General features: G+C 47.4%; 1 protein-coding gene across 7 annotated transcripts in view; it reads left to right on the plus strand.

Moving 5' to 3' along the window:
• Tns3 (tensin 3) overlaps positions 1-24998 on the plus strand; it is a 237110-nt gene that overhangs the window by 173930 nt on the left and 38182 nt on the right. For 6 of the 7 annotated variants that reach the window (XR_013111758.1, XM_076938142.1, XM_076938146.1 and 3 more), the window contains 3 exons: positions 14252-14422; positions 15408-15525; positions 15617-15697. Coding sequence is in view for 6 of the 7 variants with exons in the window: in XM_076938142.1 (XP_076794257.1) it covers positions 14252-14422; positions 15408-15525; positions 15617-15697 (370 nt within the window). In the remaining variant the exon portion in view is untranslated. The remainder of the gene's footprint in view (positions 1-14251; positions 14423-15407; positions 15526-15616; positions 15698-24998) is intronic. The other variant, XM_034508403.2, reaches the window with a different exon arrangement.

Here is a 24998-nt window from a genome sequence, read left to right on the forward strand (position 1 = left end):
GAAATTTTTCTCTGTTCAAGAATGTTCTTTTAGGGAAGAGTGCCAGGCATCTCTGTGAGTCAGAAGAGTTGCTGGGCCCTTGAGTCATCCTTGTAGGAACAGAGGTCTGATTAATCAGTCAGGGTATGTAAACTGTCCTATTTACAGATATATCAGCCAAGCTCCCGAGACCTCATGTAGGCTGTTCATGGGTGGCAGGAGTCAACCACATATTAGCGAGAAGCTTAGTGGTTCTTGAGGACTAAGGGAGACGGGTACATGGGGCAGAAAGCAGAGCGTGTGTGGAGTGGCCTCAGAGACACTCAGACACAGCACATCGAGTTCCTGGATCCCGTGATCTAGAACCAAGACCACAGACCTAAGCTGAGCAAGGGTGATAGCCTCGGTGTGAGGACCATCTGTGTACTGCACCTTCTGAAGCTGGCGAGAGTTGGCGAGAGAACTGTGTGGGCCTTTCTGCCTTAGAACCAGGGGGAATGGACACCAGAGCAGAGGCTTCTTGGCAAGGCCAAGTTCAATAGTAGTGGACAGTGTCCTCTGGCTAAGCCTGTGGGAGTGTTTCCTGCAGACTGCATCAGTGTGCTGACGTTGCTTTAGGATCAGATTGCTAGCAGGTGTTCCCTGTGTGTGTTAACATGGGTCAAGAGGGTTTGAGAGATGCCTTTGTCATTGGACGAAAAGGCAGACAGCAAGCCAGAGTGTACAACATGGGCGGAGCATCCTGAGAAGGGGTCTGGGATTTAATGGAAAGGACAAGGCTCAGGCTAGGATCTGCACAAGGTTATCCCTAGAGGGGAATGGCCAAGGTGAGGTGTCTATGAGGTGTCTACGTGTGGGTGACAAAGTGGCTGCAGGTGGTGGCAAGTAAGAGGGAGCTGTGGGCGTTGCTGGGAGCCGGACCAGGAGGACAAGAAAGATAGTGCAGGAGAAGGCTTTTTCCCACACTCCTTCTTCCTCCCATGGATGCTTTTCTGTGCTTCTCAGTGAGTTTGTGAGCATCCTCCTTAGCTTGTGTGCTAGTGATGCTGATGGTAGAGGTCCCTGTGGGCTGCATATTGCTTTAGGGTCCTGGCAGAATGGCCTAGTTCATCTTCCAAGGACCCTTGCTGCAGGGCCTTGCTTCACCTTGCTGTCATGTCTGTGGAGGTTACTAGGTAATGACGAGGCTTGAGTTCACATGGACTCTGGTATAGATCTTGTGGTCTCTGCCCTCTTTGGAAGGTTGTAGTCTGGCTGATGTCTGGCCCCCTCTCCACCAGGCAGGAAGAAGGTCTTGTAGCATGAATCCTTGTAGCCAGTGTCAGAATCGTATGGACTACCAGCTAACTGGCATGCTGTTATCAAAGGACAGGGTTGCTGTGACTTTTGCTTGTGCTGTCTGTGGAAAGAAAGGGCTATCCCAGTGTCTGATGATGAAAGGCGAGAAGAGAAGTCAGATTACATTACCTCTCCTGTGCTGGGATGCATCACTGGACAAACAGCAAGATCTTTTAGTTGGTTGGAGTGCTGGTAGGTGTGTGTTCTCCCCAGTACAGTTCTGAGGCTGGGGTGTTGCCATTAACAACCCTGGCCACTACAGCAGAAAGAGTAGCAGTGACCAAGGACCCAGGCCAGGTCAATTCTTGTAGGCACATGAGCTCATTGAATTGAGTACTTGAAGGAAATTTGGAGTTCTAAGGTTTCAGTGGAAACACTGAAGCAATGTTAACAAATGTTCTTGGAAGACTGTACTTGGGAAGAGTAAATCAAAAGCCTTTTTTCCAGAAACAAAATCCTCTCCTGAGGTTTGGAAAACTGTGAAAGTGTCTAACGGTGTATGTGGTTAGACACAGGACTCAGGCCCAGGTGCCTCTTTTCTAGTTGACTAAATACAGTCCTGAGGGATACCCCATTCCTGAAGGAAAGCAGGTACACAGCCAGGGACTGGAGAGCATCACTTTGTGGCTTCCGCCCTCACATTGGCCTTCATTAAATTACTGAAAAAAATGGGCCACTTTACTAACTAGAGTTTATTTTAATCTTAGATCCTCTTCTTGTAAACATGAGTATAATTATCAAATGAAATAGCTTTTCTACTTATACAGTAGATTCGTAATTTATTAATCCATCTTTGTTCAACAGGCATCTTGGGTCATTGTCAATCCTTGGAACTATAGTGGTAACATAATATATATACCAAGAATACACACACATGTATATGTATGTGTGTGTGTGTGTGTGTATATATATATATATATATATATATATACACATATATATATGTGTGTGTATACATATACACACACACACATATTTCTGCTACAAATGAGGTTCTGTTCCTAAGCATCAGGAATGAACAAAGAACTCAGTGAGAGGACAGCTGAGCTGATGACAACCTTCTTATAGCCAGCTGTTCTTTCAAGATGAACTTCCTGTGTTAAGTCAGCACCTAGCTCCCAAATCCTCCCAGGCTTGCACTACACTTGATATAAGAAGCCTGGGTGTGGTGTAGGCAGCCATACAACCTGGCTCTTGGAGCTCAACACAGGAAAACTTATGTTGATAAAAATCCCATTTAAAAAAAATGCTTGTGTACTTATCCTCCTGGGTGAAGAAGGGGATATTTTTTCCTTCCCGGCAGGTAGAGAAAATGCTAGAACCCTGTTGATCTTAAATTTTAAAATTGAATTAAAATTTGTTTATTGTTTATTTGTTTATTTTATCATTATTATTATTATTATTATTATTATTATTATTATTATTATTATATTTTTCGAGACAGGGTTTCCTGGAACTCTGTAGACCAGGCTGGCCTCGAACTCAGAAATCCGCCTGCCTCTGCCTCCCAAGTGCTGGGATTAAAGGCGTGCGCCACCACTGCCCGGCTGTTTATTTATTTTAAAATTTTTTTTACATGTATAGGTATTGTGACTGCATGTATGTCTGTGCACCACTTGTGTGCCTGGTGTCTATGGAGTCCAAAAGAGGGCATCAGATGCCTTGGAACTGGAGTTGCAGAAGATTGTTAGTCACCATATAGGTGCTGAGACTCATCCACAGGTCCTCTAGAAGAGTAGCCAGTGCTTTTAACCTCTGAGCCACCTCTCTAGCTCCTGATCTTAAGAGATAAGTTTCAGTGTGCATGTTCCCATCTCTGAATAGAAAGGGTTAGTGATGAATGTTATAAAACAGAAATCCCTAGACGTCAGGGAAATTCAGAATAGTGCAAATGGCTAAGCAACTGATTTTTGAACCCCTGTAAGTTTTGGGGTGTTACAAAGCCTTTAAACAGTTTCTGGGTTGTCCAGGCCTGTTCTCTCAGTTAGTTGGATGGGAAGGAGAGTGAGGGCTGCTGAGCTGCATCTGAATAAGGGATGGCCCAGTGACACTGAAAGGCTTCATATTGTCCCCAGGACATTACTGTGCATGAAACCCAGCCTCAGTGTGGATGTAGAATTGCCTGACTGCAGCCCTTCTGAGTCTTGTATACACATGGAGATTCTGGGCTGCAAATTTCCCAGAATGCTGCATCTTTTTCATGAGCACGCCCTGGCCCACCTTTCCTCTTGATCCCTGCTCCTGCTGAGCTCTCAATTCTGAGCATAGATGCAGTTTTGCCGTAGGATACCAGAGCCTGGGCATCCTCAAATCAATAAAATCCTTCATGTTCCAGATCATGTCTTAAATGCACAAGGGCTACCATGTGTAGTAAGGAGTTGAGAAGAGCTCTGCCAGGCTCCTCCTGGGGACTGTATTCCAGCAGAGCTGTGCAGCTCTGCAGGGAATACTAGGCGGTAGGCTCCCTCTGTGGGACGGGTTACTTCTGAAAAGAAACCGAATTTGAAGGCTGAGTGCATCTGAGAATGTTTTTTTTCCCACTACAGTAGGAATAACGGTACTGCTGTGGCTTCAGCCGGTGCTGTTTGGGATGGCAGTGATGGCGGTGATGGCGGTGATGGTGGTGATGGTGGTGATGGTGGTGATGGTGGTGATGGTGGTGATGGTGGTGATGGTGGTGATGGTGGTGCTGGCGGTGCTGGCGGTGCTGGTGGTGCTGGCGGTGATGGCGGTGATGGAAAACACACCTACAGTTGTTCGGATCTTACAAGTCTTCAAAGGTCCACATGATAAATACTTGCTCCTACAAGGTGCCATTGAGATGTGGTAGAAACTGTAAATAGTAGGGCCTAGCAGGCCTTTAGGTGATTGGGGGTGTGCCCTTGAGAGGAATAACAGAAACCCTGTCCTTTCTCTTTCTACCCTCCCTTGCTCTCTGGCCATGAGGGGGAGTTTCACTTTGCCACACTCTTCTCCTATAATGGGTTTAGGACCAAAGCCGTCGGACCAACTGATTGTGGATTGAAACCTCCAAAGTCTGGTGCCAAAGTAGCCCCCCCCCCCTTTACTGGAATGGTTATTTCAGCTATTGGTGATAAATAGATAATGTGAGGTTTTTTCTATTCTAGCTAGAAATGTTCATTCTGCTGAATTTGATTTTTCTAGAAGGATTTTGTTAGTTGGTTTGGGAGATGTGTGGTAGATTTTGTGGGATATGCTCAATAGAAAGTCACATCATTTGCTGGAAGAGGCCATTTTGTTTGTTTCTTTGTTTCCCAGGAAATGGTGGTGCTGGTGGTGGTGTTGGTGATAGTGATAATCGTGACAGTGTGGTGGTATTGGTGATGGTGGTGGCAGTGGTGATGATGACTATAGTGATGGTTTCCATAGTGATGAGGGTGGTGGTGGTAAGGGTGATTGAGAAGATGGTGGTGGCTCAGTGATGGCTGTGATGGTCATAGAGGTAATTCACTCTGAATACCCTCTCTGTTCTAATGATTCCAGTCCACTAGGAAGTAAGAAGCGTCCCCTCTTGTCCACTCTGCATCTCTTGGCCGTCTCTTTACTCTGCTGCAGTCTTGCCCTTTCACCAGTCAGACTTCTTCATGATGATTGCTGGGATGGGTAAAAACCGTAGTGGTATTTGTGAACAGAGATCTTGTCAGGCAGCAATGCAGACACCCTTCTGCCCCAGCTTCTCTGCTAGATGGATACTGAGGTAAAGTGAGGTTGTGTGGCAGCCCGTCTCCACCATAGGACCAGAGAGGCTGACCAGAGGTGAGGAGTTTGGCACCTGCGCTGTGTCCTATCACTTGTAAAACTGGGTGAGGGCAGGCAGTTCCTTTTGGGGGTTTTGCTTCCTCAGAGTGCCCACTGGCCAGGAGGACTGTGCCCTCACTCCGGTGTGATGTATCCTGGCTGTACCTGATTTGGCAGACCCCCAGCTCTGCCCTCCTGCTGCCCTCCCCAGCTTCTGTTCAGTCTGCAAGTGGGCAGATTTCTGGGATCCCAGCCTTTAAGTGGCAGTGCCGTGGTGGGGCTACCTGAGAAGAAAAGCATCCTGTGGAGTCTGTCCTTCGTTGCGTGACAAAAAGCTGGCTGCCTGTTCCATACCTTGGAGACTTCTTGTTTCGTGTTGTTAAAATATATGATTCTTGTTCCATTAGTCTCAGTGGTCTGATGACAGGAACCTGGCAGGCACTTCCTGCACATAGCACCCTGGCCTTCCTGCCTGTGTTTTTAGAATTCCTTTGCTGTGGGAGGAGCTCATGAAGCTTCAGATTGCAGCTTGTAGTTCTGCCCTTGTGTGTGCTTTCATGGCAGGGACCAGAGATGTGGGAGAGGAGACCCTCATACAGTTCACCTTTGCTAACACATTTCTGTCACCCATCACTGCTAGCAAGTCATGGAATCTGGGGAATTGTTCCATGAGACCCTCACAGCCAGGCCTGGTTGGTACAGGGAAAATGGCCAGAAAGATGCACCCCCCCAGAGGGTGTGGTATTTTGGGGAGGCTTGGTACTAAACATCTAGTACCCGGCAGAGGTGTCAGGGAGTAATGCTGGGTGGATGGGGTGGGCCCCTATCACCAGTTCAGTCTTGTGTACCAGGAGCCCAGCTCTGGGTCCTTGGACAGCTCAAGGCTTATCTATATGATCACTGTCCCATCAGTGGTGAAGGTGGGTCTGACAAGAAGCACTATTGGTAGGACTTTGTTATGGGTCGGGAATCACAGAATCACTTGAAGGGACTTTGTGCATGATAATGTCATGGATGACTTTTGCTTCCAGCTCTGCAGAGGAGTTTCAGATGGGAGAGAGTTCTGCACTGGGGATGCATTTCAGTGATATAGCATTGCTTGACTTGATATATGGGAGGCCTTGGGATTTTCTCTGCAGGGGTTGGGGAGCTACCAGGTCACAGTTCTTCTAGGACAACTATACCGCTATATAGCCTCTACCATCCTGTGGTTTCTGAACTTTCCTATTCCTCCCAGAGAAGACTTTAACCATTAGCAGTCACTTCCCATCCACCCCAACCTTAGCCCCCAGCACAGTAACCTAGCTCCCTAGGTTAGTTAGCTCTTCTTGCTTCTGGTATGAATGCAGTTGTATACTATGTGGCTCTTCTTGGCTGAGTTCTTCTACAAAGCACATTATATTTAGAAGTCTATGCCTATTGGAGAGTCATTCCTGTCTATTGCTAAATAATACTCCAAAGCTGATCTACTAATCTGTCAGTGACATTAGGATTCTATCAGCATTTGGCTGTTGTGAATCTTGGTGGTGTGCACGTGTGTGTGCACACGTACCTGTTTGAATACCTACTTGCTTATTACCAGATGTGGATTTACTGGGTCACAGGGCAGTTCTTGCTGAGTTTGCTGGAGAAACCACCTCCAGCCTCATACATGGACAGCTTGTCTCCAGAAGCTTTGCCTTCTCAATGTACTAGAAACATTTGGTCTGTTGTCATCTCGTGAGTGACTCATTTCTAGGAAGGCCACCTCTGGGGAAAATTGCCTTTTGTGATCTTCCATATAATGGAGGTCAAATGCTCTCTCCCTATCAGGATGAAGAGGCTCTGACAGTTCTCAGGCTTGCTAAGGTCAGCTGTCATTTCTGATTCTGCCACGTGGCCTTTGTATCATGACATGGGCCTTGACTAAGGGATACACTGTGTCCTCTGTAGATGTAGTAGAGAACGTTACTTAAACATAAAAGGATGAAATTATAACTGGGTCCTGGAACCCTACTAGTGAGTGGAATGTCCTAGATGCTACTTTGGGTGAGGTGACCAGAGATCCCTTTTGGAGCTTGGAGATCTCTATATGCAGAGTTCATTCAGCAATGTGGAGATGATCTTCCTAGGTTTGGGGATATGCCTTCACCAAAGCAAGCACTTCCAGGATTCCGGGAGCACATCTTCGGTTCCATTCCCTTCCCTCTGTTGAAGCTTTGCAGAAGTCTCTTTTTCTATTAGGACCAGGTTAGGAACAGAGATGGGAAGGAAGGGATGGCCCTGTGTATACACAGAGGGATTTTCTTGCCTTCTTACTGATGGCACTCAGCATGTAGGCTCTCAGTGGCCTACCCACTTTCTTTATGGGAAATGCATGCCATCTGCTCTTGAGAAATAAGCCCACCAGGTAACTGGACTTACTGCACATCTGTCTTGGTTCAGCTTAGTCCATTCCAGGGTCCATTTGATCTGAGTTAGCCTCACCGCCTTGTGTCTTTCTCTATTCACTCTCTGTAGAGGTTCTGCCTGTTTACTTGAGTGAGCTGAACTCAGGAGGCCCCCACCTCAGCACAAAACAGCCTTCATCGCATTTGTTTTCACTCTCGGGAATGTGAGGGAGTTTCCCAAACCACCCACATACCATGGGTGCCAGCCTTGCCTCATGCTTACATGATCCTGTAAAGACGAACCCATCACATACCCGTGCTGCTCCTTCTAGCGTCCCAGATCGAAAATAAAGATTGTGTTGCAGAGTGGGTCATGCTCATGGACCTGTTCCCTTTCATTTTTATTAGTTGTGTGTTACTGTGTGTATGTGAGATGCTCGGTGCATTCTGAGACATACCATTGAGATGTGCAGTGTGGCCAAGCAAGTTAGCATGTCCACCCCACTGCATGCCTGTGCAGAGTTCCGGTAAGAGCCCCTAAGTTCACTATCACCTGGATGGGGCATACTCTTTCCTGACTCCACCTATTCTTTACACTGCACAGTGTAACCACCTGAAGGCTCTTGGGATTCAGGTGCTAAGGATGCCTGTGTGTGCTTCGGTCTGCAGAGGGTGGCTGATTGGCCTGGTAGGGGCTTGAATGTGTGAAGTACTTTATGCTCACCGACTGACTCCTGGGTCCAGATGTGCTATGCCTATAAGTTGAAAGCTTTGACAGTCGTGCCATGGCTCCAAGGGAAGAGTAGATGGAGAAGAGGAAGAGTGAGGCTCTCAGTGGAGGATTATAATGACATTCTGCTGGAGAACCATGTGTTTACGACTGTGGCTGTGTATCTGGTCACTCAGAGAGTTGACCCATGGCTCTTTGAGGCTGGACTGTTTCCTCGGGTTGCTTCTAATGGGGCCAGAGTTTGGGACTGTGCTGTAGAGGACAGCCAGTGGTCATGTATCACCCCATAAGCTGCCTCCCACAGGACTGGTAGATTTATTTTAGCAGCAGACTGGGCCATATGCCTCTCCGAGGAGAGGATTCTGCCCTGAAGAGTCAGTATGGGTGTCATGGCGTCTCCTGCTCCGTATTCATCTCCCTCTTCCCAGATAGGCCAGGTGATACCAAGAAACTTCTGGGTGGCCCATAACATCATTGAAGGACACAGACCTATGAGGAAGGGTTTGTTATCATTCTCATGATTAGAAGTTTGGTGTGTTTGAAGAAGTGCAGCACTGCCAAGGAGCATTATGGGAGATTTAGTCTAAAATGTAGCTTTCCAGCTAAGTGGTCCAAACTCCTCCCCTCAAACACACACTCAGAGCTTCCCAGTAACGATGTTACCTATTCTGGGCTATCCTGGACTCAGTCCTGCAGGTTAACACAGTGCCTGACAATCTTGGCCTGAATCCAATTCTTCTGGACCCTATGCTTTGTAACCCTTCCCACAAGGCCTCCAGTGTCTCCAGATGAAGCACTTGAGGGAGTTTCCTGTCATGATCTCCCCACTATCATGGTGGCCTTGGTGGGGGTGCCCCTACCCTGGCTGTCGTTGCCCTGCTCCCACACTGCCCACACAGCTGCCCGGCCTTGGAGTACTATAGGGTTCTGTCCCTGTCTGTGTTCGTGGTGATTTAGCGTCAGCTTCCCAGTCTCTCTGAGGTTCGGTGCCCTCCAGAGACTCATGATAGTCTCAGCTCCTGTTTTGCTTGACAAGGTCTGTGGTGGTCCTGGGCAGTGTTCAGAGGGTGTGCTCACATATCAGTGCACGGTCTTGGGGAGTAGCAGTAAAGGGGATACAGAGACTCAGGTCTTCAGCTATTGCTTCAGGTCTGCTGGATCCTTTGGGTCAGATGGAAGGGTGACCCATGTAAACACAGCTGAACCTCAGAGGCACTGGTAACAGGTGGTGGGGCTATGGGCCGTCCAGTCATGCTGCCAAGCAAAGTACATCGTTTTCTTCTGCTTGTCCCTCCCTCCCTCCCTCCCTCCATGGGGAGTCCAGCTGCGTGGAGGGTTCCTGAAGCAAGGTTCATCAGCATAATTGTAGGGCACTATACTCCCTGTTCCCATAGGCCTTAAGTGTCATGATGCGTTCTGAGCTCCCTCAGTTTTTGTAAACGCCAGGGCCAGTTCAGGTTTCCTCTTTACTGTCAGGAAATGTGCTGGAAGCAGGTGTAGCTTCCGTACAACTGGGACCCAGCAGGTCCAGGTGGGTCTGCCAGAATTATGGGAGAGGCCCGGTGCCTGCAAAGGTTCCCTTGAGCTTGATTTGGTTGGTCCCTGTTTCACTTGGGTGTTCTCAGAACCCAGAAGGGGCTAGTGTGAGTGTGAAGCTGCACAGAATCCTCAGAAGGCTCCTTCAAGCCAGCACAGCTCTGAGATTGCACATCAGACCATCACCAGTAGTGACCGTAGAGTATCCACTGGGATGCCCTATGCCCAAGAAGTCCTTTTGTTTCATTTTGTCTTTCTGCCTTTTCTGTTTTCCTCTGGATTTGACTTCCTACAGGGAGATGAGAAATATTGCCGTGGCCGCCTGTATGTCATGAATTATGTGCACTGTTCAGAGAGTAGGGTTTACCTACTTCCTCCTTGACTGTTAAGTATTTTGCTATTCAGATTGCCCAAGCTCATCAAGTCAGCTTTACGCTAGAGAGCTGAAGTCAGTTCGGGGCCCATATAATGTAAACTCGTGCTTTGCTGTTTCTGCCTCTGCAGATGGAGAACAGCAGCCATAGAGGGAAACTTGAGGCTCTGATGCAGCCCCCGACTCTCATCCCCAGCCCCTGGAGTCCTGCTAGGAACTTGCAGATAGCCCCAGGGACACACTCTGAGAAGGGGAGGACGAAGGGTGGTACATAGCAGTGGCTGTGTGTACAGGTGAATTTAGGTTAGTGAAGTGTGTAACCTAGTGAGCATCAAGGTTTATTCCCCTGCAGATGCTCACATGTTGAGCCTAGGGTGGAAAAATAAACAAGCCATGTGTCTTCCTCACGGTATGGCACTGTTCCCAGGGAAGGGAGGGCTTGGAGCATGTGTTTGACAAACCACCACTCGCTCTCTAAGGGAAGCCTGAGAAGTCGGCCTTCAGCATAGGATGTCGACCAGGTCCCAGTTCATCTGTTTCTCCACTCTCTGTTTCCTGCCCTCCCATCTCTCACCCACTCACAGACCTCATCATTGGGATGGACATCAGAGCTGAGATCTAGGCATGATCGCAGACATCAGCACCATGCCTGGGCAGGTGGCTACCACCACATCTCCCATCTTCAGTAAGGAAGCCAAGCCCAAGGGAGGCAGCAGCGCAGAGATGCCGTACTTACTGTTTCAGTCTTTCTAAAGGGAGGTGACCTGCCTTTAGGACATAAGAAATGTCCCTGTGGCAGCCAGCTTCCTTCCAGATCTTAAGATAACCAGGGTGTGAGTAGAAATGTCTGCTTGCTTCTGTGTCTTTCCTACCTGAGAACAGTAGCTAAGAGGCCCTAGTGTGGTGAGAGGGGTCAGGCTGAAGTGGAGGTGCCTATGGTTTTCTGTGGGCAGTCCCTAGCCCTACCTTTCGTCTGAGGCTCTGGTGTCTATGTCTGAGGCTCAGGGCCTTGGAGTAACTCACTATCATAGGGTCATTGTAGACGTTAGGAACAGTGTGTCAGGACAAGGACTCCTTCCTGTAAGAGGGGCAGCCTTAGGCCACACATTCTTCCATAGCTGCTGAAAGTAAGGATGCTGTAGGTTCCTCATCTTGGAAGAAGCTCATTTTTAGGAATACCAGCACCCTCCTCCCTGATAGTCATCCTCAAGTGGGGAGACTTGTAGTACCCAGGAATGTGGGCCCGCAGAAGTGGGTTGGGGTGCTGAAGCTCTCCTTCAGCATTGAGAGCACAGGACCTGGGCCACATCTGTGGTGTGTGTGCAGGCAGAGGCTGTGTCAGTGTGGACATCAGTGTGTGTGAGTGAATTTGTGAGAGTAGAGGGAGGCTGTGTGGGAGACTGCACACATAGAAGCGACTAGATGCCTGAGTGTGTAAGAGAGTATACGTATGGAATATGTTGGGGTGACCATGGATGAGAACAGGGCAGAGAAAGTGTGACTGAGTATAATGAGAGACTGGGTGTGTACACAGGCATCAGTGTAAAAGACTCCAAATGTCTGAGAGGGAGCGCTGTGTGTGTCAGTAAGTGTGAGTCTAACACAGACCTGAGCACGATGGGTGAGGCTGAGGAACTGCAGAAAGCCAACGAGTGTGTAAGAAATGAGTGTGTAAGAGAGTGTGCCCATCCCTGCGGATGCTCCTTGGTCCACCCTGTTCTTAGGTCTAGTTCAGTTCTCAAGCTCAGTGCCCCCATCCTTAGGGATTCCCTCTTCCCCTTTCACCTCCCACTGCTGAGGAGGAACAGCTGCCAGTGGGGCCTCTGTTGTAGATGCTATTGGTGCATAGTGAGGACAAAGCTGTGTTCTGGCTCTGGATGTCGCCTCAGCCCTAGACTTGAGCTCTGCTCTCTCACTGCCTTGGACCTGTGGTGGAACCTAACATCTGAGTTATCTCACCTGAAGGATAAAGAAGAGCAGGTCCTTCATTGGAGCTGTTAGATCTACCTACTGTCTCTGGATACTTAAAGAGTGCGGCACCTGGTGGGGAACACCACCTTAGAAACATGGGGAAAGCCACACCTACTGGGGTTCCTGTGTGGGCTCCTCAGAGAGGAGGAAATGGTTATTGATCAAACTTGAGTTTATGAAGATGGGCAGAAGTGAGTACAATCTAAAACCAGAGGCTCAGAAAGAACCAACACAGGTCATGCAGAAAGGAGAGAGAGAAAGGAAGCAGAAGATTTGTTTCTCCAAAGGGAATCCAGGACTTGTCTTAATTTTAGAAAGTAAAAATGTGAAAACCTTAAAAGATACTGACAAAGGAACTGGAACTTTGCTAAGAGTTGGTGTCTTCTAGAAACATCAGAGAAGTTACACCCATAAAGTCTTACCAGCATGGCTGCCTAAATATGTCCTGGGCCAGACAACGCCAATAGACATGTTAGCATGGCTGGGGAAAGCTCAGGAGGCCTCAACTCTACACAGAGAACTCCAGGCAACCAAGGGTTGCCGAGAGCAGGAGAAACAGTCACCAGGAAAGAGCATGGCAAATGGTTATCAGATAACAAATGGTCAGCCATGAAAATATATAAATACAGGTTAGCTTACTAAGCAGGTTGGTTTATGTATTTAGGCGTGTGTGTGTGTGTGTGTGTGTGTACGTGTGTACATATACATACTATATGTGTGTGTATTATGTATCAGCAATTAAAGGAAAAGGGGCCATGAATTTGAATAAGAGCAAGGTGTGTGGTGGGAAGGGGCAGTGGTACAATTATGTTATAGTTTTTAAAAAGATAAAATTATGAAAAAGAATTGTAGTTTGAAAGCTTAAAAAAGATGGAGACATCCATAGGAAATATGAGCTCGTGTTTGGAATTCCACATCTCAGAGATTGGCTTTTGGATATTTTGGTACCATTGTCTTCTTTCTTTGGTACCCTAAGCATTTGCCAATGCACCTCTGACACTGACGTGTGGCCTTTTACCGATTTGCTGTGTGATGCAGAGTGAACTCTCAGCTCCGAAACTGAAACTGGTCTGCTGCACACCACTGTGATCAAGGGATTGTGGGCCTGTCATGTAGAAAGGCCCAGCTTGGTCAGCAGTCGCCATGGGTACACCGTGCTCTTTCTGATCTGTCTTCTTTGTCACTATTGCTGTGGCAGGTACCTGCACCTTGTCTCTTATTAAGACTGCTGCTGTGCCCTAAGGCTTTCTCTCACTAGGCCTTGTCGGTTCAGCTGTGTCAGACCTCCATTCCCAGGACCACACACCTTAAGAGGGCTGCCTGACTTCTTGTGAGTGAATCTTGGCCGCCTCTCGTGAAGCCTCCTTTTTATGCAGCAAGCACTTTGCAGATAGAGCCATCTCCCCATCCTCGTTTATTTCTGTTTTTGAGAAAGTGTCTCAGCACCTAGTCCAGACTGACCTTGAACCCACAGTGGCCCTGCTTCATGGAATCAAATGCCCTCCCCACCATATTTGTAGGGATTTTGTGTTTTTAGCTTAAGCCTAGACTGCCAGCAAATCCTCGTTTGTTATGAAAGACTATATTGTGAGTTGAAACGGTACCACCTTTGTAGGCTGCTGCAGGTTTCCCCTTATTGCCCAATTTTAAGAATTCCCTGGAAGAAAGTTTAAAAAGCTAACAAGCTAGACAAGACATATTTTACGCCCCAACAAGGTGATCGGGTTTGGCTTAGAGTAGGGACCAGAAGCCTCTGGGTCAGAAGTAAATGCCTGTGGAGATTCTGGCATTGGACATTAAATGTTCATTCTCAATATCTGGTTTGAGGTTTTTCCCCCTCCATGTGAAGATTCAGTTTGTCATGGCAGAGCCACATGCCTGACTCACTGCAGGTGCTAACCTTCTCACAACAGGCCTGGGGCTGGATCTTGGCTGGCTCTCTCTGAACTTAAGCTTAGCCGTAGTGTCCTGTCCTAGCTAGCACTATGGGCTGAGTTCTGGTACCTGGCCTTGCCTTTTCTGGATGCAGTGCTCTGGCTTGTCTCTGAGCATCCCTTAGGCTGCCCTTAGCAGTCTTCCTGTCTCTGGAGTGGCTGACTAGTGATGACCTTGTCTGTGAATAGTTGAAGATGGGTTTTTACCAATGGTCCTTACACTCTGCTGTAAGGATCATACCCATTTGTTTTTCTCCTCACTGGCCCCTCAGGTGATGACCCCGTCGGGGGACGGCTTCGAAAGCTAAGCATTGGGCAGTACGACAATGATGCCGGGAGCCAGGCGACTTTCTCTAAGTGTGGATGGGGAAAAGCTGGAGCAGACCCAGCCCCAAGCCTGGGATCATTTTCCTCTCCTGCAGACATCAAAGAGGTATGTACTAGTCCTGTCCCCATCTCCTCTCAACTCCACCTGTTTTCCTATCCTTGTGCTTAGGCAAATAGCTGTGCCACGTCCTTGTGACTAGGTCACCAGTCACTGTAACTCTCTGTCCATGACTGACCTCCTTGTCTGATAGAAATGGTTCTTAAGTGGCAGACAGGGGTTCTGATTGGGAGCACAGGTTAGAAGGTCTATGTGGGGCCACACAATCCCAAAATATGGCTAAACGGGGTACATTGCATAGGCCATTGAAGCCTCAAAACTCTTCTCTGTGGAATGGGGCTGAAATGCACACAGGTGGGATGTGAGGGTTAGGAAGCATGGGCTTGGCCTAGACTAGACTTTTTCTAGTCTACCACACAGGGCCCCAGATCCTCCATGCAAATGATGGCCCTAAGGAGTTCCTCAGACAAGAGTCTCTTGGGTAGTTAAGACTTCTCATCAGAATTTTAACAGGCCACCCTGCCCAGATAATTAACCCTAATTATGAACCTGATTCTCAAGTTGAAACATCGGAGCCTTTCGAATAGGCGAAAAAGAAAAGACAGCTTATCGTCTTCGTGCATATAAGCATCTGTTGTTGATAGCTGGGATGGCTCTCCCAAAGTCCGCTCCATGGTGTGTGGCTTCCTGTGTTTTCACTTCCCCGTGACAGTGATGTAGTTAAGGATTCCTTGGTGATGTTTTTGTGCTCAGTGGTGGGATGCATACTTCCCTGGTATCATCCCATTACCCTCGGCTCCCTGCTTCCCAGCACTGTATTAAGACGATGGCCCACAAGCTCCTTCTCTACGTCTCCAGCTTTGATGATAGTTGAACTTCTTCATCCATAGTATAGTGGTGATGCCAGTTTTGTCCTTCCTGACCCAGTCTTCGATGTGGGCTCTGTCAGCAGACCATCCTGAGGGGCCAGATCTGTGGAAGGGATCTTTCTGTGATGGCTCATTTTTCTGTTCTCTCTCTATGCTGATTTCAGACGGTGATCACTGCATATCCCCCTGACCTCGATGTGATTGATGGCAGGATTCCAAACAGCAAGGAGTCATCTATGTGTCTGACCCCAGCATTCCCTGTGTCTCCAGAAACACCATATGGTAAGAAAGAAGAAAGAGAAGAAAAGTACAGCTTGGTACTTCAAGGTGGGGGGAGTAACAGTATCCTTTGTTGTACCATTTTTTTTTCCAGTGAAAACATCGCCACGATACCCTCCATTCAGCCCACCTGAGTCCCAGCTGAGCAGCCCAGCCAGTCTGCACAAGGGACGAGGTAAGGATTCTTGGTTATGGCAGCCATGATACCATCTGCAAGGTTGCTGTTTGTACCAGGGCATTCTCTGATACATTAGTATTTCCATTTGGGTCACATCCCAAAATCACTGGGCAAGGGACATGTCCTAGAACTTGGGATGTGGCTATAAATGCATTGATTGGGATCTGAGTATGACACTTAAAAGATTCCCAGGATTCTTAGGAATGTTCAAGTTTGATACTTACATATGTGGCAATTTAGGCTCAATTTAGTCGGGCCGGCTATCAGGTTGGCCTAAGTGTTTAGCATCCTGGTGAATTCCCCATTCAACAGGGGCTTTGAAGCAGGAATGCTATCTACTTCACTACATAAATGGGTTCCAGCAAAGAGCAGAGTGTCTACATGCACCCCACAACATGGTCATCTTTGCGGGCTGCCATGTGTGACCCAGCTCCTAGCCTAGGCACAGCTGGATTTCCTGTCCCTAAATCCTTGATACTTCTCTACATTGAAAACTAGAGACCTTTAGTGTTTTGCACCACAGGAAGAGAATGCTAAGAGTCCAGTGAGTTTTTCAGTGTTTCTTCCAGGTAGAAATTGCCTATGTTTCTTGGGAATCTCAGGATGGGTCAGGGGTAAGCAGGTGGAGAGAAGCCCCACATATATTCTTTTTGATCATTTAATTTTCATAATGTAGTTTGCTGTGTTCTAGTCCCTGAAAATGCAGGAAGTCTCAGTGTCCACAGGTATGTCAGTTCACCAGAGGCCCAAAGGTAACACCATAACCTGCACCAATTCTTCCTTAGTGCCTGGCTTATGACAGCCTGTTTCTCTAGACTGAGAAAGTCTCTGGTTAGCAGCAGAGTGGCCCCAAGGTTACTCTGTCTGCACTGCCCGGGGGAATTTGAAGTTGGACTGGCCACTATATTGCTTCCATGTTGGAAGAGTTGACTCCCCTGTTCATCAGAGGCTCTCCCCCAGGCTACTCTTGTCCTTGAGGAAGCTTGATTTTCAAGCTTCTCTTTGGCTAGCAGGGCATGGCATAGTCATTTTAAAAATTGATTTATGTAACACAAGCTCCAGGTTTGAACTCTTAAGAGTCTGCTTCTAGATAGCTTCTTAAACTTTTTTTCTTTAATTTATTCTTTAATTTACATCCCAATCACAGCATCCTCTCCTCCCAGTCTCACTTCTACAAATTCCTCCCTCCATTGCCTTTTCCTCTTTTCCTCAGGGAAGGGGAGCATCCCTGGGGTACCACTCCACCCTGGGGCATCTAGTCCCAGCAGGTCTAGGCACATCCTTTCCCATTGAGGTTTAACCAGGCAGTCCAAGTAGGGGGGAAGGGGTCCCGTGTCAGGGAATGGAGACCAAGACAGCCCCTCTTCCACTTGTATGGGACCCATATGAAGACCAAGCTTCACATTTGCTACAAATGTGTAGGGGATCTAGGTTCAGCACCTGCATGTTCCCTGCTTGTGGCCCAGGCTCTATGACCCCTGTTGTCCCAGGTTAGTTGTCTCTGTGGGTCTTCCTGTGGTATCTTTGCCCATTCTGACTTGGTCTAGCTTCTCAAACTTAAGCAGAATATCCTGTTGTCTTGTTCATCATCATAGATGTCAACTGTCTTCTCTGTCTGTTTCGGGACTCTGGAACACAAAGCTGATAGTGTGAGTACAGGTCTTCTCTATCATAGTCTGCTCTGGTAGAGCCTTGTGGATGATATCTCTACCTTCAGTGGAGTGAGAGGCTTGGAGATTAACAATGGCCACCACAGACACAAAGTGCACATTCAATGAATGCCATAGGGACTAGCCACTTGAAGGTGTGGCTGAAAGGGTCAGACTGATGATAGCCTAGACAAACTTCCCACACCCCATTGAGCCATCCCTCCCCACCCTCAACAAACCTCATGTACATTTCAAAGTCACCTTTCTCTGTGAATTCAATTCTTGATGCGGCATCTTTGGAACTCTGGGGAGGGCAAGTAAGCCACTCCATGCATAGTTATTATCAGCCTTTCTTGGGACTGAAAAATTTTCATTAACTTGTGCTTAAATCTGGTTCCTTGGCAGATGTCAAGGGAACACCACCACACGCTCACTAGCTTGGGGGAGGGGCAATGAGAGCAGATTGTATTAGATGCCATTACAGCCAGAGAAATCATCAAGTTCAGGCCTATTGCAGTGATGTCAGCTGGGTTTTCTCACCACAGCACAGAGTGGAGTAGGAGGGTCTGAGTGGATGGAAAATTACTAAAGGAGATTCAGGTGTGGGGCTCTTCCTGAAGTAGTCTAATTGGATTCCTGCTAAAGGAAGATGAAGACCTGGAGCTTTGATATTAAACCTGAGAGATAAAAGGTTTTTAATCCGATACCCAGTGCGGTAGAATATCAGAAGTGGGATCACTGAGCAGAAGAATTGCTAAGACCAAGAATGGGTGCCTCTGAAGGCATCCCTTCCCTATGCTCAGAGCTCACATATTTTCCTGAGTCTCTCCAGGTCCTTACACACTGAGTTTAACCACACGGTCCCTGAGGTGGATGTCCTTAGAGCCAGCCAGCTCCCTGCCGTAAGCATGCTGCACTCAGCCAACCCAGGCATAAGCCACCCTTCAGCAAACAGTTAAACAGTACACAGAAAGCAAACCACAGCCTCCTTGGGATCTGCTAGTTGTTGAATAAATTGAAGAAGCCAATTTAGAGGAGCCAGAGAGGTGGATCACAGCTTAAGAGCACCGATTGTTCTTGAAGACTGTGTTCTTTTCCCATGTGGTGGTTCACAGCCACCTATGACTACAGATCCAGGGAAAAGGATGCCTTCTTCTATCTAGATATCTGGAAGGCTTTTCATCCTGCTAGGTTCTAGCAGGCTCTGCCACCATGTCATTCCCCTGTGAGAAGTACCCATTTGGCCTTTGGTGAACAAGGAGGATTGGGAAGCTGAGGCAGGTATTGTCGGATGGCACCTGTCCTACCACATGCGGTTCCTGTGAGCACTTAGGAAGGAACATGTGCTGTTCAGGTGTCTGACATAGACCTGAAATAGAACCAGTGAAGGTTATGTTATTGTAAAGCCATAACATGAAGAGCAAAGGAAGGAAGGGTCAGTGTCATAAGTAGTGGAAGACTGGTGATCGTAACTGCTGTCAACAGCATGGAGAGTCTTAGTCTGTCTTCTGTTTGTAGCAGACTACTATGGCCCAGGACGTTTATAATGAATAGGAATTTGTTTGGCTCTCAGTTCAGGAGACTGGAAGGCCTAAGGTTAAGGGACTGGGAGAAATGTCTTCATGAGTCCCAGGATAGCAGAAGGCATCACATGGGGAGTGAGAAGATAAAGTGAGGGTCTGAGCTCTTCTGCTGATAAGAAACTTATGGCTGAGATTTTTGCTCCTACTGCTTTCGTAAGGACTGCCTTGACCTTTACTTCCGAGATCCACTAACACTGCCACACTGGTGTTGATCTTCTGACACGTGATTGGTAGGTAGGGGCCATGTTCAGAGCATAGCAGAACATGACTTGTGGGGAAGCTCCTTGGGCCTCTCTTGGCAGAAGAAGTTTGCTCTCCTCACACAGGGCCCCTTTGGCTTTCCTGGAAGGTCCCACTCTGTGCATATGAGGACTATTTCAGGATTGACCCATAGAGAATGCTGCTGCTGACTTCTCCCAGGAGCTTGGGTTAACATAAAGGCTGGTAGATGGGCGCAGAAGACAGAAGAACATCTGTAGAAGCCAGGGCCAGCATCTGAGCAAGTGTCCAGGGGCGCGTGAGCATCCTTGCCTGTCAGATATGAGACCTTGAGTGTTGTGGGGATAGTGTCATAACAGCCAGCAGGAGCTTGGAGTGCAGCTGTCTGCTGTGCCCTGTCACTCAGGCCAAATTGTACCCCAGAAACAAAAGTGATCATAATGGTACCCATAAGTGTCTGAGGGTTCCAGATGTAAGTCGTTTAGAAGGAAATGCCTTTATAAAAGAATTTAAGCAAACACTGCTTAATCTCAACCTTTATATAGGTAAAAGAAAAAATTATGAAGCATAAGATACAAAACATTCTGCCATTTCTTAGATGGTACTTAGCTTTGGTATTCCCAAAATAAATTAAAAAAAAAAAAAAAACAGTGAAGTATTTAATGAAAAAAGCCATGTTTCTGACATAACTTACCTTTAAAACTGTTCTAAAATAGTTTTTTTTTTTTTTAATTTGGCAAAATTCACATAACACAACCACATTAAAGCGAAAGTTCAGTCATTTATTGCATCTACAGTGTCTTCTGAGGTTCTGGACATTCTTGTCACATGACAGATTTTTTTTTTTTTTTTTTTACAACTGTTGTTTAGAGAACACTTAAGGACTTTGGGCATCCTTAAACATGATTAATGGCTAATGTTTGTTTACTTCAAGGGAATGCTTTTGTAATTTTGCAATTTCTATTTTGTATTCAGCATTGTGATTTGGGGGTTCTTTCTGGCTGTTGTTTCTACTGCGAGCACAAGGCTTTGTGAAGAGTTGGGGTTGGGTCCATTCATTTGTTTAGTGAGTTCATAGAGCATAAGAACATCCAAGGACTTCATCACAGTTCAGAATAGGGGATTTGGGTTTGGCAGAATCCAGAGGGCAGGAATGGATGGTGTTTGCTGGAGGGGAAGAAAAGTGGGGTCCCAGAGTATTTGGGGTGGGAGCAGAAAAGCAAAGAGAAGGCTTGGGGCTCTTAATTGATTTTATTTGGAAGTAGTGTTTTATTTTTGCTTAGAAAAATGGTTGGACCTGAGAGACGACTCAGCAGTTTGGAGCACTAGCTGCTCTTCCAGAGAACCCAGGTTCAATTCCCAGCACCCACATGGTGGCCTCCAACTGTCTGCAACTCCTATTCCTGGGATCATAGTCTTCTGGCCTCCCCTGCTACTCACTGCACACAGTGGTTCACAGGCATACGTGCAGGCAAAATACACATACATGTAGGATGAAAGTAAATGAAGAGTTGGGGAGAGTTTGGAGAAAGGAAAGGAAAAGGGGGACTGAAGTAATTATACTATAACCTCAAAGATAAACAACAAAAAATAAATATATAATTGTTTTCAAAGTTAGCAAGCATCATTGGGAACTTGACATGTTATAAAACGTCCCCAGCCAGCCTTCCTTTTATACTCAGCTTCTTTTCTGATTGAATTTTTACGGATTTGTCATGAGACTCTTTACAGAGCAGAAAGAAGCACACACTGTAAATGCAGGTGATGTTTATGGCAGACCTTGGTGACTTTGAATCTACTGAATTTAAAAAGCAAACACCCAATCTATGTACTTATAATTAGGGGCCATGACGGAAGAGTGTCTGGTTATAGGACGCATGTACTTTTTGCACAAATGCCTGCGATCCACTTAGCATTCCAGTTTGTGTGCCAAGGAATGAATCCTGGGAAGGGCGAGCCTCAGCAATGGATGTGCCTTAGTAAATTCACAGCAGACTTCCTTTACCCCACCCGAGATGAAGAATGTGAAAGAAAAAAAAAAGAGAGAGAGAGAGAGAGAGAGAGAGAGACTGCTTGTAAATAATATTTAAAAGTAAACATCAGGGATGGGTTCATGAAGGTCAGAGTCCAGCACTGCCCTGTGAATGTGCTGTTAGGAGTCTCTTTCGATGAGAACATGAATTTGCTTTGTGTGTGGAATGTAGCTCAGAACACACAAGCTGCTGGCATCCCTTGACGGCACCTCATCCACCAGGCAGGCCAACTTGAAGGATCCCATGAGCTGGGAACCTTAGAGACTGAGCATCCTTTGACTTGCTTGGTAGTGGGCTGGGGAGAGCTTTGCTTTCTGGTCGTACTTAACAGCTCATTTCATTGGCCAGGCCAGTGGGCTGTTCTCAAAGAGAGCATGTAAAGGCTATTCAGGCATGTCGCCAACAGGATTTTTGCTCTGATCAGGATTTTCAGCCCAGAGGGTGGCTCAGAGGCATGGTGACAGAGGCCTTGCTGTCTGTGATCTAGCACAAAAATTGCATAACCTCTTAAAAATATCTGTTCAACAACAACAAAAAAATTAAGAATGTTAACACTATGTGTGGTATCAGGGGTGTTTTCTTAGAAATAAGAGTATATTTCATCTTCTACCTGTGAGAGTGTCCCAAAAATTTGTCTTGGGGGAGTTTGGTATCTTAATTCAAAGTGCATTTCCAGAGCCTACCTGGCTATCTAGAGCATGCTCTGGGCCTAAGACTGGAGAGTTGGCTTGGAGCCCCAGCCAGTGGCAGGTGTGGAACCTGAAATCCATTGCAGACTCTGTCACAGCTGGGCGTGGGGGACACTGAACCAGGTAGGTGCCTAATCGCAGACAGCTTGGAGGACATCATGTGTGGCAACATCTCATTGTACAGGCCAATCATGTGCTTCTCTGAAGGCTCTCTCCTCCAGTCCACCTGGCCCAGGCTAGTCTCCAGGTGTCACACAGCCTTAGGCGTCAGGATGGTGTAATGCTTTGGAGTCTCAGCCATAACTCTGGTGCCACTGTCCCCTCAGGCTAGCATTCCTGGCCAGGGTGCCCCATTGCGCTTGGTGTGTGGGAGATTTGAATTGTGAGAGGAACTGAGGGGCACCTGAGCTGAGTTGCTAAGAGCTATGAAGATGTGGGCTTTTGTTTGCACCCTGCTCTCAATCAGCTGGTGCTTACTGAGGTATTTAGTACTCTCTTAGGTCAGGGTGCTTTCTCAGAAGAGGGAGATGACCATTTCAGTACAGTTAAGTATCATAGCCTTTGTTTAGATGCCATGATAGTATGTGCACCCTTCCTTTAGGACTTGTGGGTGTTGGCTCTAGGAGCCCTGTGGATGCCATTCTCAAGGTGTGCTGAGCATGGCAGTGTGGGCTTTGTCTACCCTTTTCACGTATCCTCCCATATAGATTGTATCATTTAGGGATGGATGACAGAGCAGAAAGTCCATTTATTTGTGTGTAGTACAGGCACCATTTTTAGATCATGGCTTTTATCTATACATAGAACTGAGGATCTCAAGAGGACCACTCTATACAGATGCATAACACACAGCACATGATGGATGGTCATATCAGCAAATTCTCCCGGTTACACATGCACTTAGGAGTGTACCACCGTGGGAGTTCGACAGAGGAATTGTGCGTGCTGCTAGGCCTGAACCTGTGAGGGAGGACCAGTGAGCACATACAGGCAGGCACTTGAGGTCTTTGTGGGGGAAAGTGTTCCAAAGGGCATTGTGGGTAAATTCAGTGTTCCTCAGGCTTCTGATGGTACACTGGTGGAAAGTCAGTGTCACTAGCTGTTGGAGTTCAGTTTTCTCAGAAGTTTATGACATTGGGTGACCATGAGGTAGGCGGCACATGGATTTGGGGAGGGGTGTTTTGTTTTAAAGCCTTTCTTTGCAGAATTGTTAGGGAGCATTTTCTTTGGGTCTGCACCCTTGTGGACGGTTGTTTCTCAGACAAACAGGAAAAGGGCATTGGAGTGACTTGGGGTTGTCAGCTGTGGTAATGGTTATTCTGGGAGTTTGGGGGTCTACCTGGCTCTGTCTTGGGGCAGTGCCTGTAGCTTCAGGTAGGACCTGCAGGTTACATCAAATCTGCCCCCTTATATTTCCCAGGGCTATCAGGTGGGTTGCAAAGAAACCTACAACTTATACACAAAGCACCTGGTTTCTTTTTCTAGGGGTGCATCCATCTACACAGGTCTAGCCAGGGCCTGAGCCTTCTAGCCACACCACGAATGCTGTTATTACCAGCACTTAGTAGGCTGAGGCGAGAATTTTGGGTTGGAGGCCTTGGGGGCTTTAAGTCAGTGGTAAGATGTGCCGGGGGCCATGGGTTCATCTCTAGCAGTGAAAAACAAAAGATTGGGTTTGTTTTTTTGTTTGTTTTGTTTTTAATATTGAATAGAATTAAAGGCAAGGCTGTCCAGTCTAGGGAAATCAATCAATCAGCTCCACAGATAGCCTGAGCCCAAAGTATGTGGAGCAAGGCTCCAGGTGTCATGGGGCCAGTGTCCTGCTGGCAAAGAAAGGTAATGTTGGCCCAGCCCGTTCCTGGGGCTGTGGTCCTGTCAAGAACTCTGGATTTGTGCTGTGTTGTGGTTTTGCTGCCCTGCCATGAGCATCCTAGCTGGTTCAGAGTGGCTATCTCTTGTCCAGGTACTGAGCCTGATCTCTAGGGGAAACAGTTTGTGAGAATGACTTTCTTTCTAAAGAAGTAATACTTCAGAGTCATCTTGTAGAGTGAAAAATTATAAAGGCCATTTTATGAAATATGTGTAAATTTTTTCGCCTTAGACCTTGGGCAGAAAAGCACCTGCCAGCAGGTTTGGGTCCATCTAATTAGTTACAGAGGAGGGGGAGTTACAGGACAAAGGCCTGTTAAGAACATCCCAGAAACTGACTGGCCAAGAGAGGAACTACACCCTGCCCCCATGGTATGTCCTACTAGTGTTCAAAAAAAAAAAAAAAAAAAAAAAAAAAAAAAAGTAAAACAACCAATCCTGTGCACCCGCGCGAAAGTTCGCTTTTTCCCCACCCCACCCATATATAAGCACTAGACCACTGAGCCACGAGGTCAGTCCCTCTATCCCCTATGTGAGATATGGGGATATGGGCTGGCCCAGAGCTCTGATTTAATAAACCACCTCATGTGCTTTACAGCAAGACGGTCTCTCGTGTGTCCTTTGGGTGCCTGCTATCCTGTGACTTAAGTGGACCTCCTTTCTGGGGAGTCCCGGACCTTTCAATCTCAGTCCCTAACACTGCAGCAGAGGAGAGAGAGGGAGGTGCTAAGCAAGTGTAGAGGCTCTTCAAAGTGTGAGGAGGCCCACTCAGAGCTGCTTGGGTCATGGCTTTGATGCTATCCCAAATGCAGTATGCCCAGCGCCCTTCTTCCTTGCCCATCTCTGTGGGTTCACCCCCCAGTCCTCTGGCCTGTGGGTAGGTGGGACCCACGGACGAGTTGGACCTGCCACTGAGAGTGTCCTTCCTCTGATGGAAGTCATGGACTGGAAAGGCTGGTACCCCTGCCTCACTGAGCCTGCTGCTGATCCTGTTGGGTTGGGCCCAGGCATTTCTGATAGCAGGAGCAGCTGTTTTCGGCACATAAACAACAGGGAGGAAGTGTCTTCTCAAGGGTCTTCCTGGCTGTGCCCTAGACACGTGGCCTGAATGGGCCTGGGCTGTGGGGCCTCTCCTCATCAAGTTGCTCTTGGGACCTGAGGGGCTGAGCAGGCTTAGATTCGGCAAGATGGTCAGCAAGCTGTGCTGGAAACTAACCTCTTTGCAGAGGCCTGTGATAATGAAGTAAAATCAATCA

Source organism: Arvicanthis niloticus, chromosome 7, assembly GCF_011762505.2.
Source record: "Arvicanthis niloticus isolate mArvNil1 chromosome 7, mArvNil1.pat.X, whole genome shotgun sequence".
NCBI lineage: Eukaryota > Metazoa > Chordata > Mammalia > Rodentia > Muridae > Arvicanthis > Arvicanthis niloticus.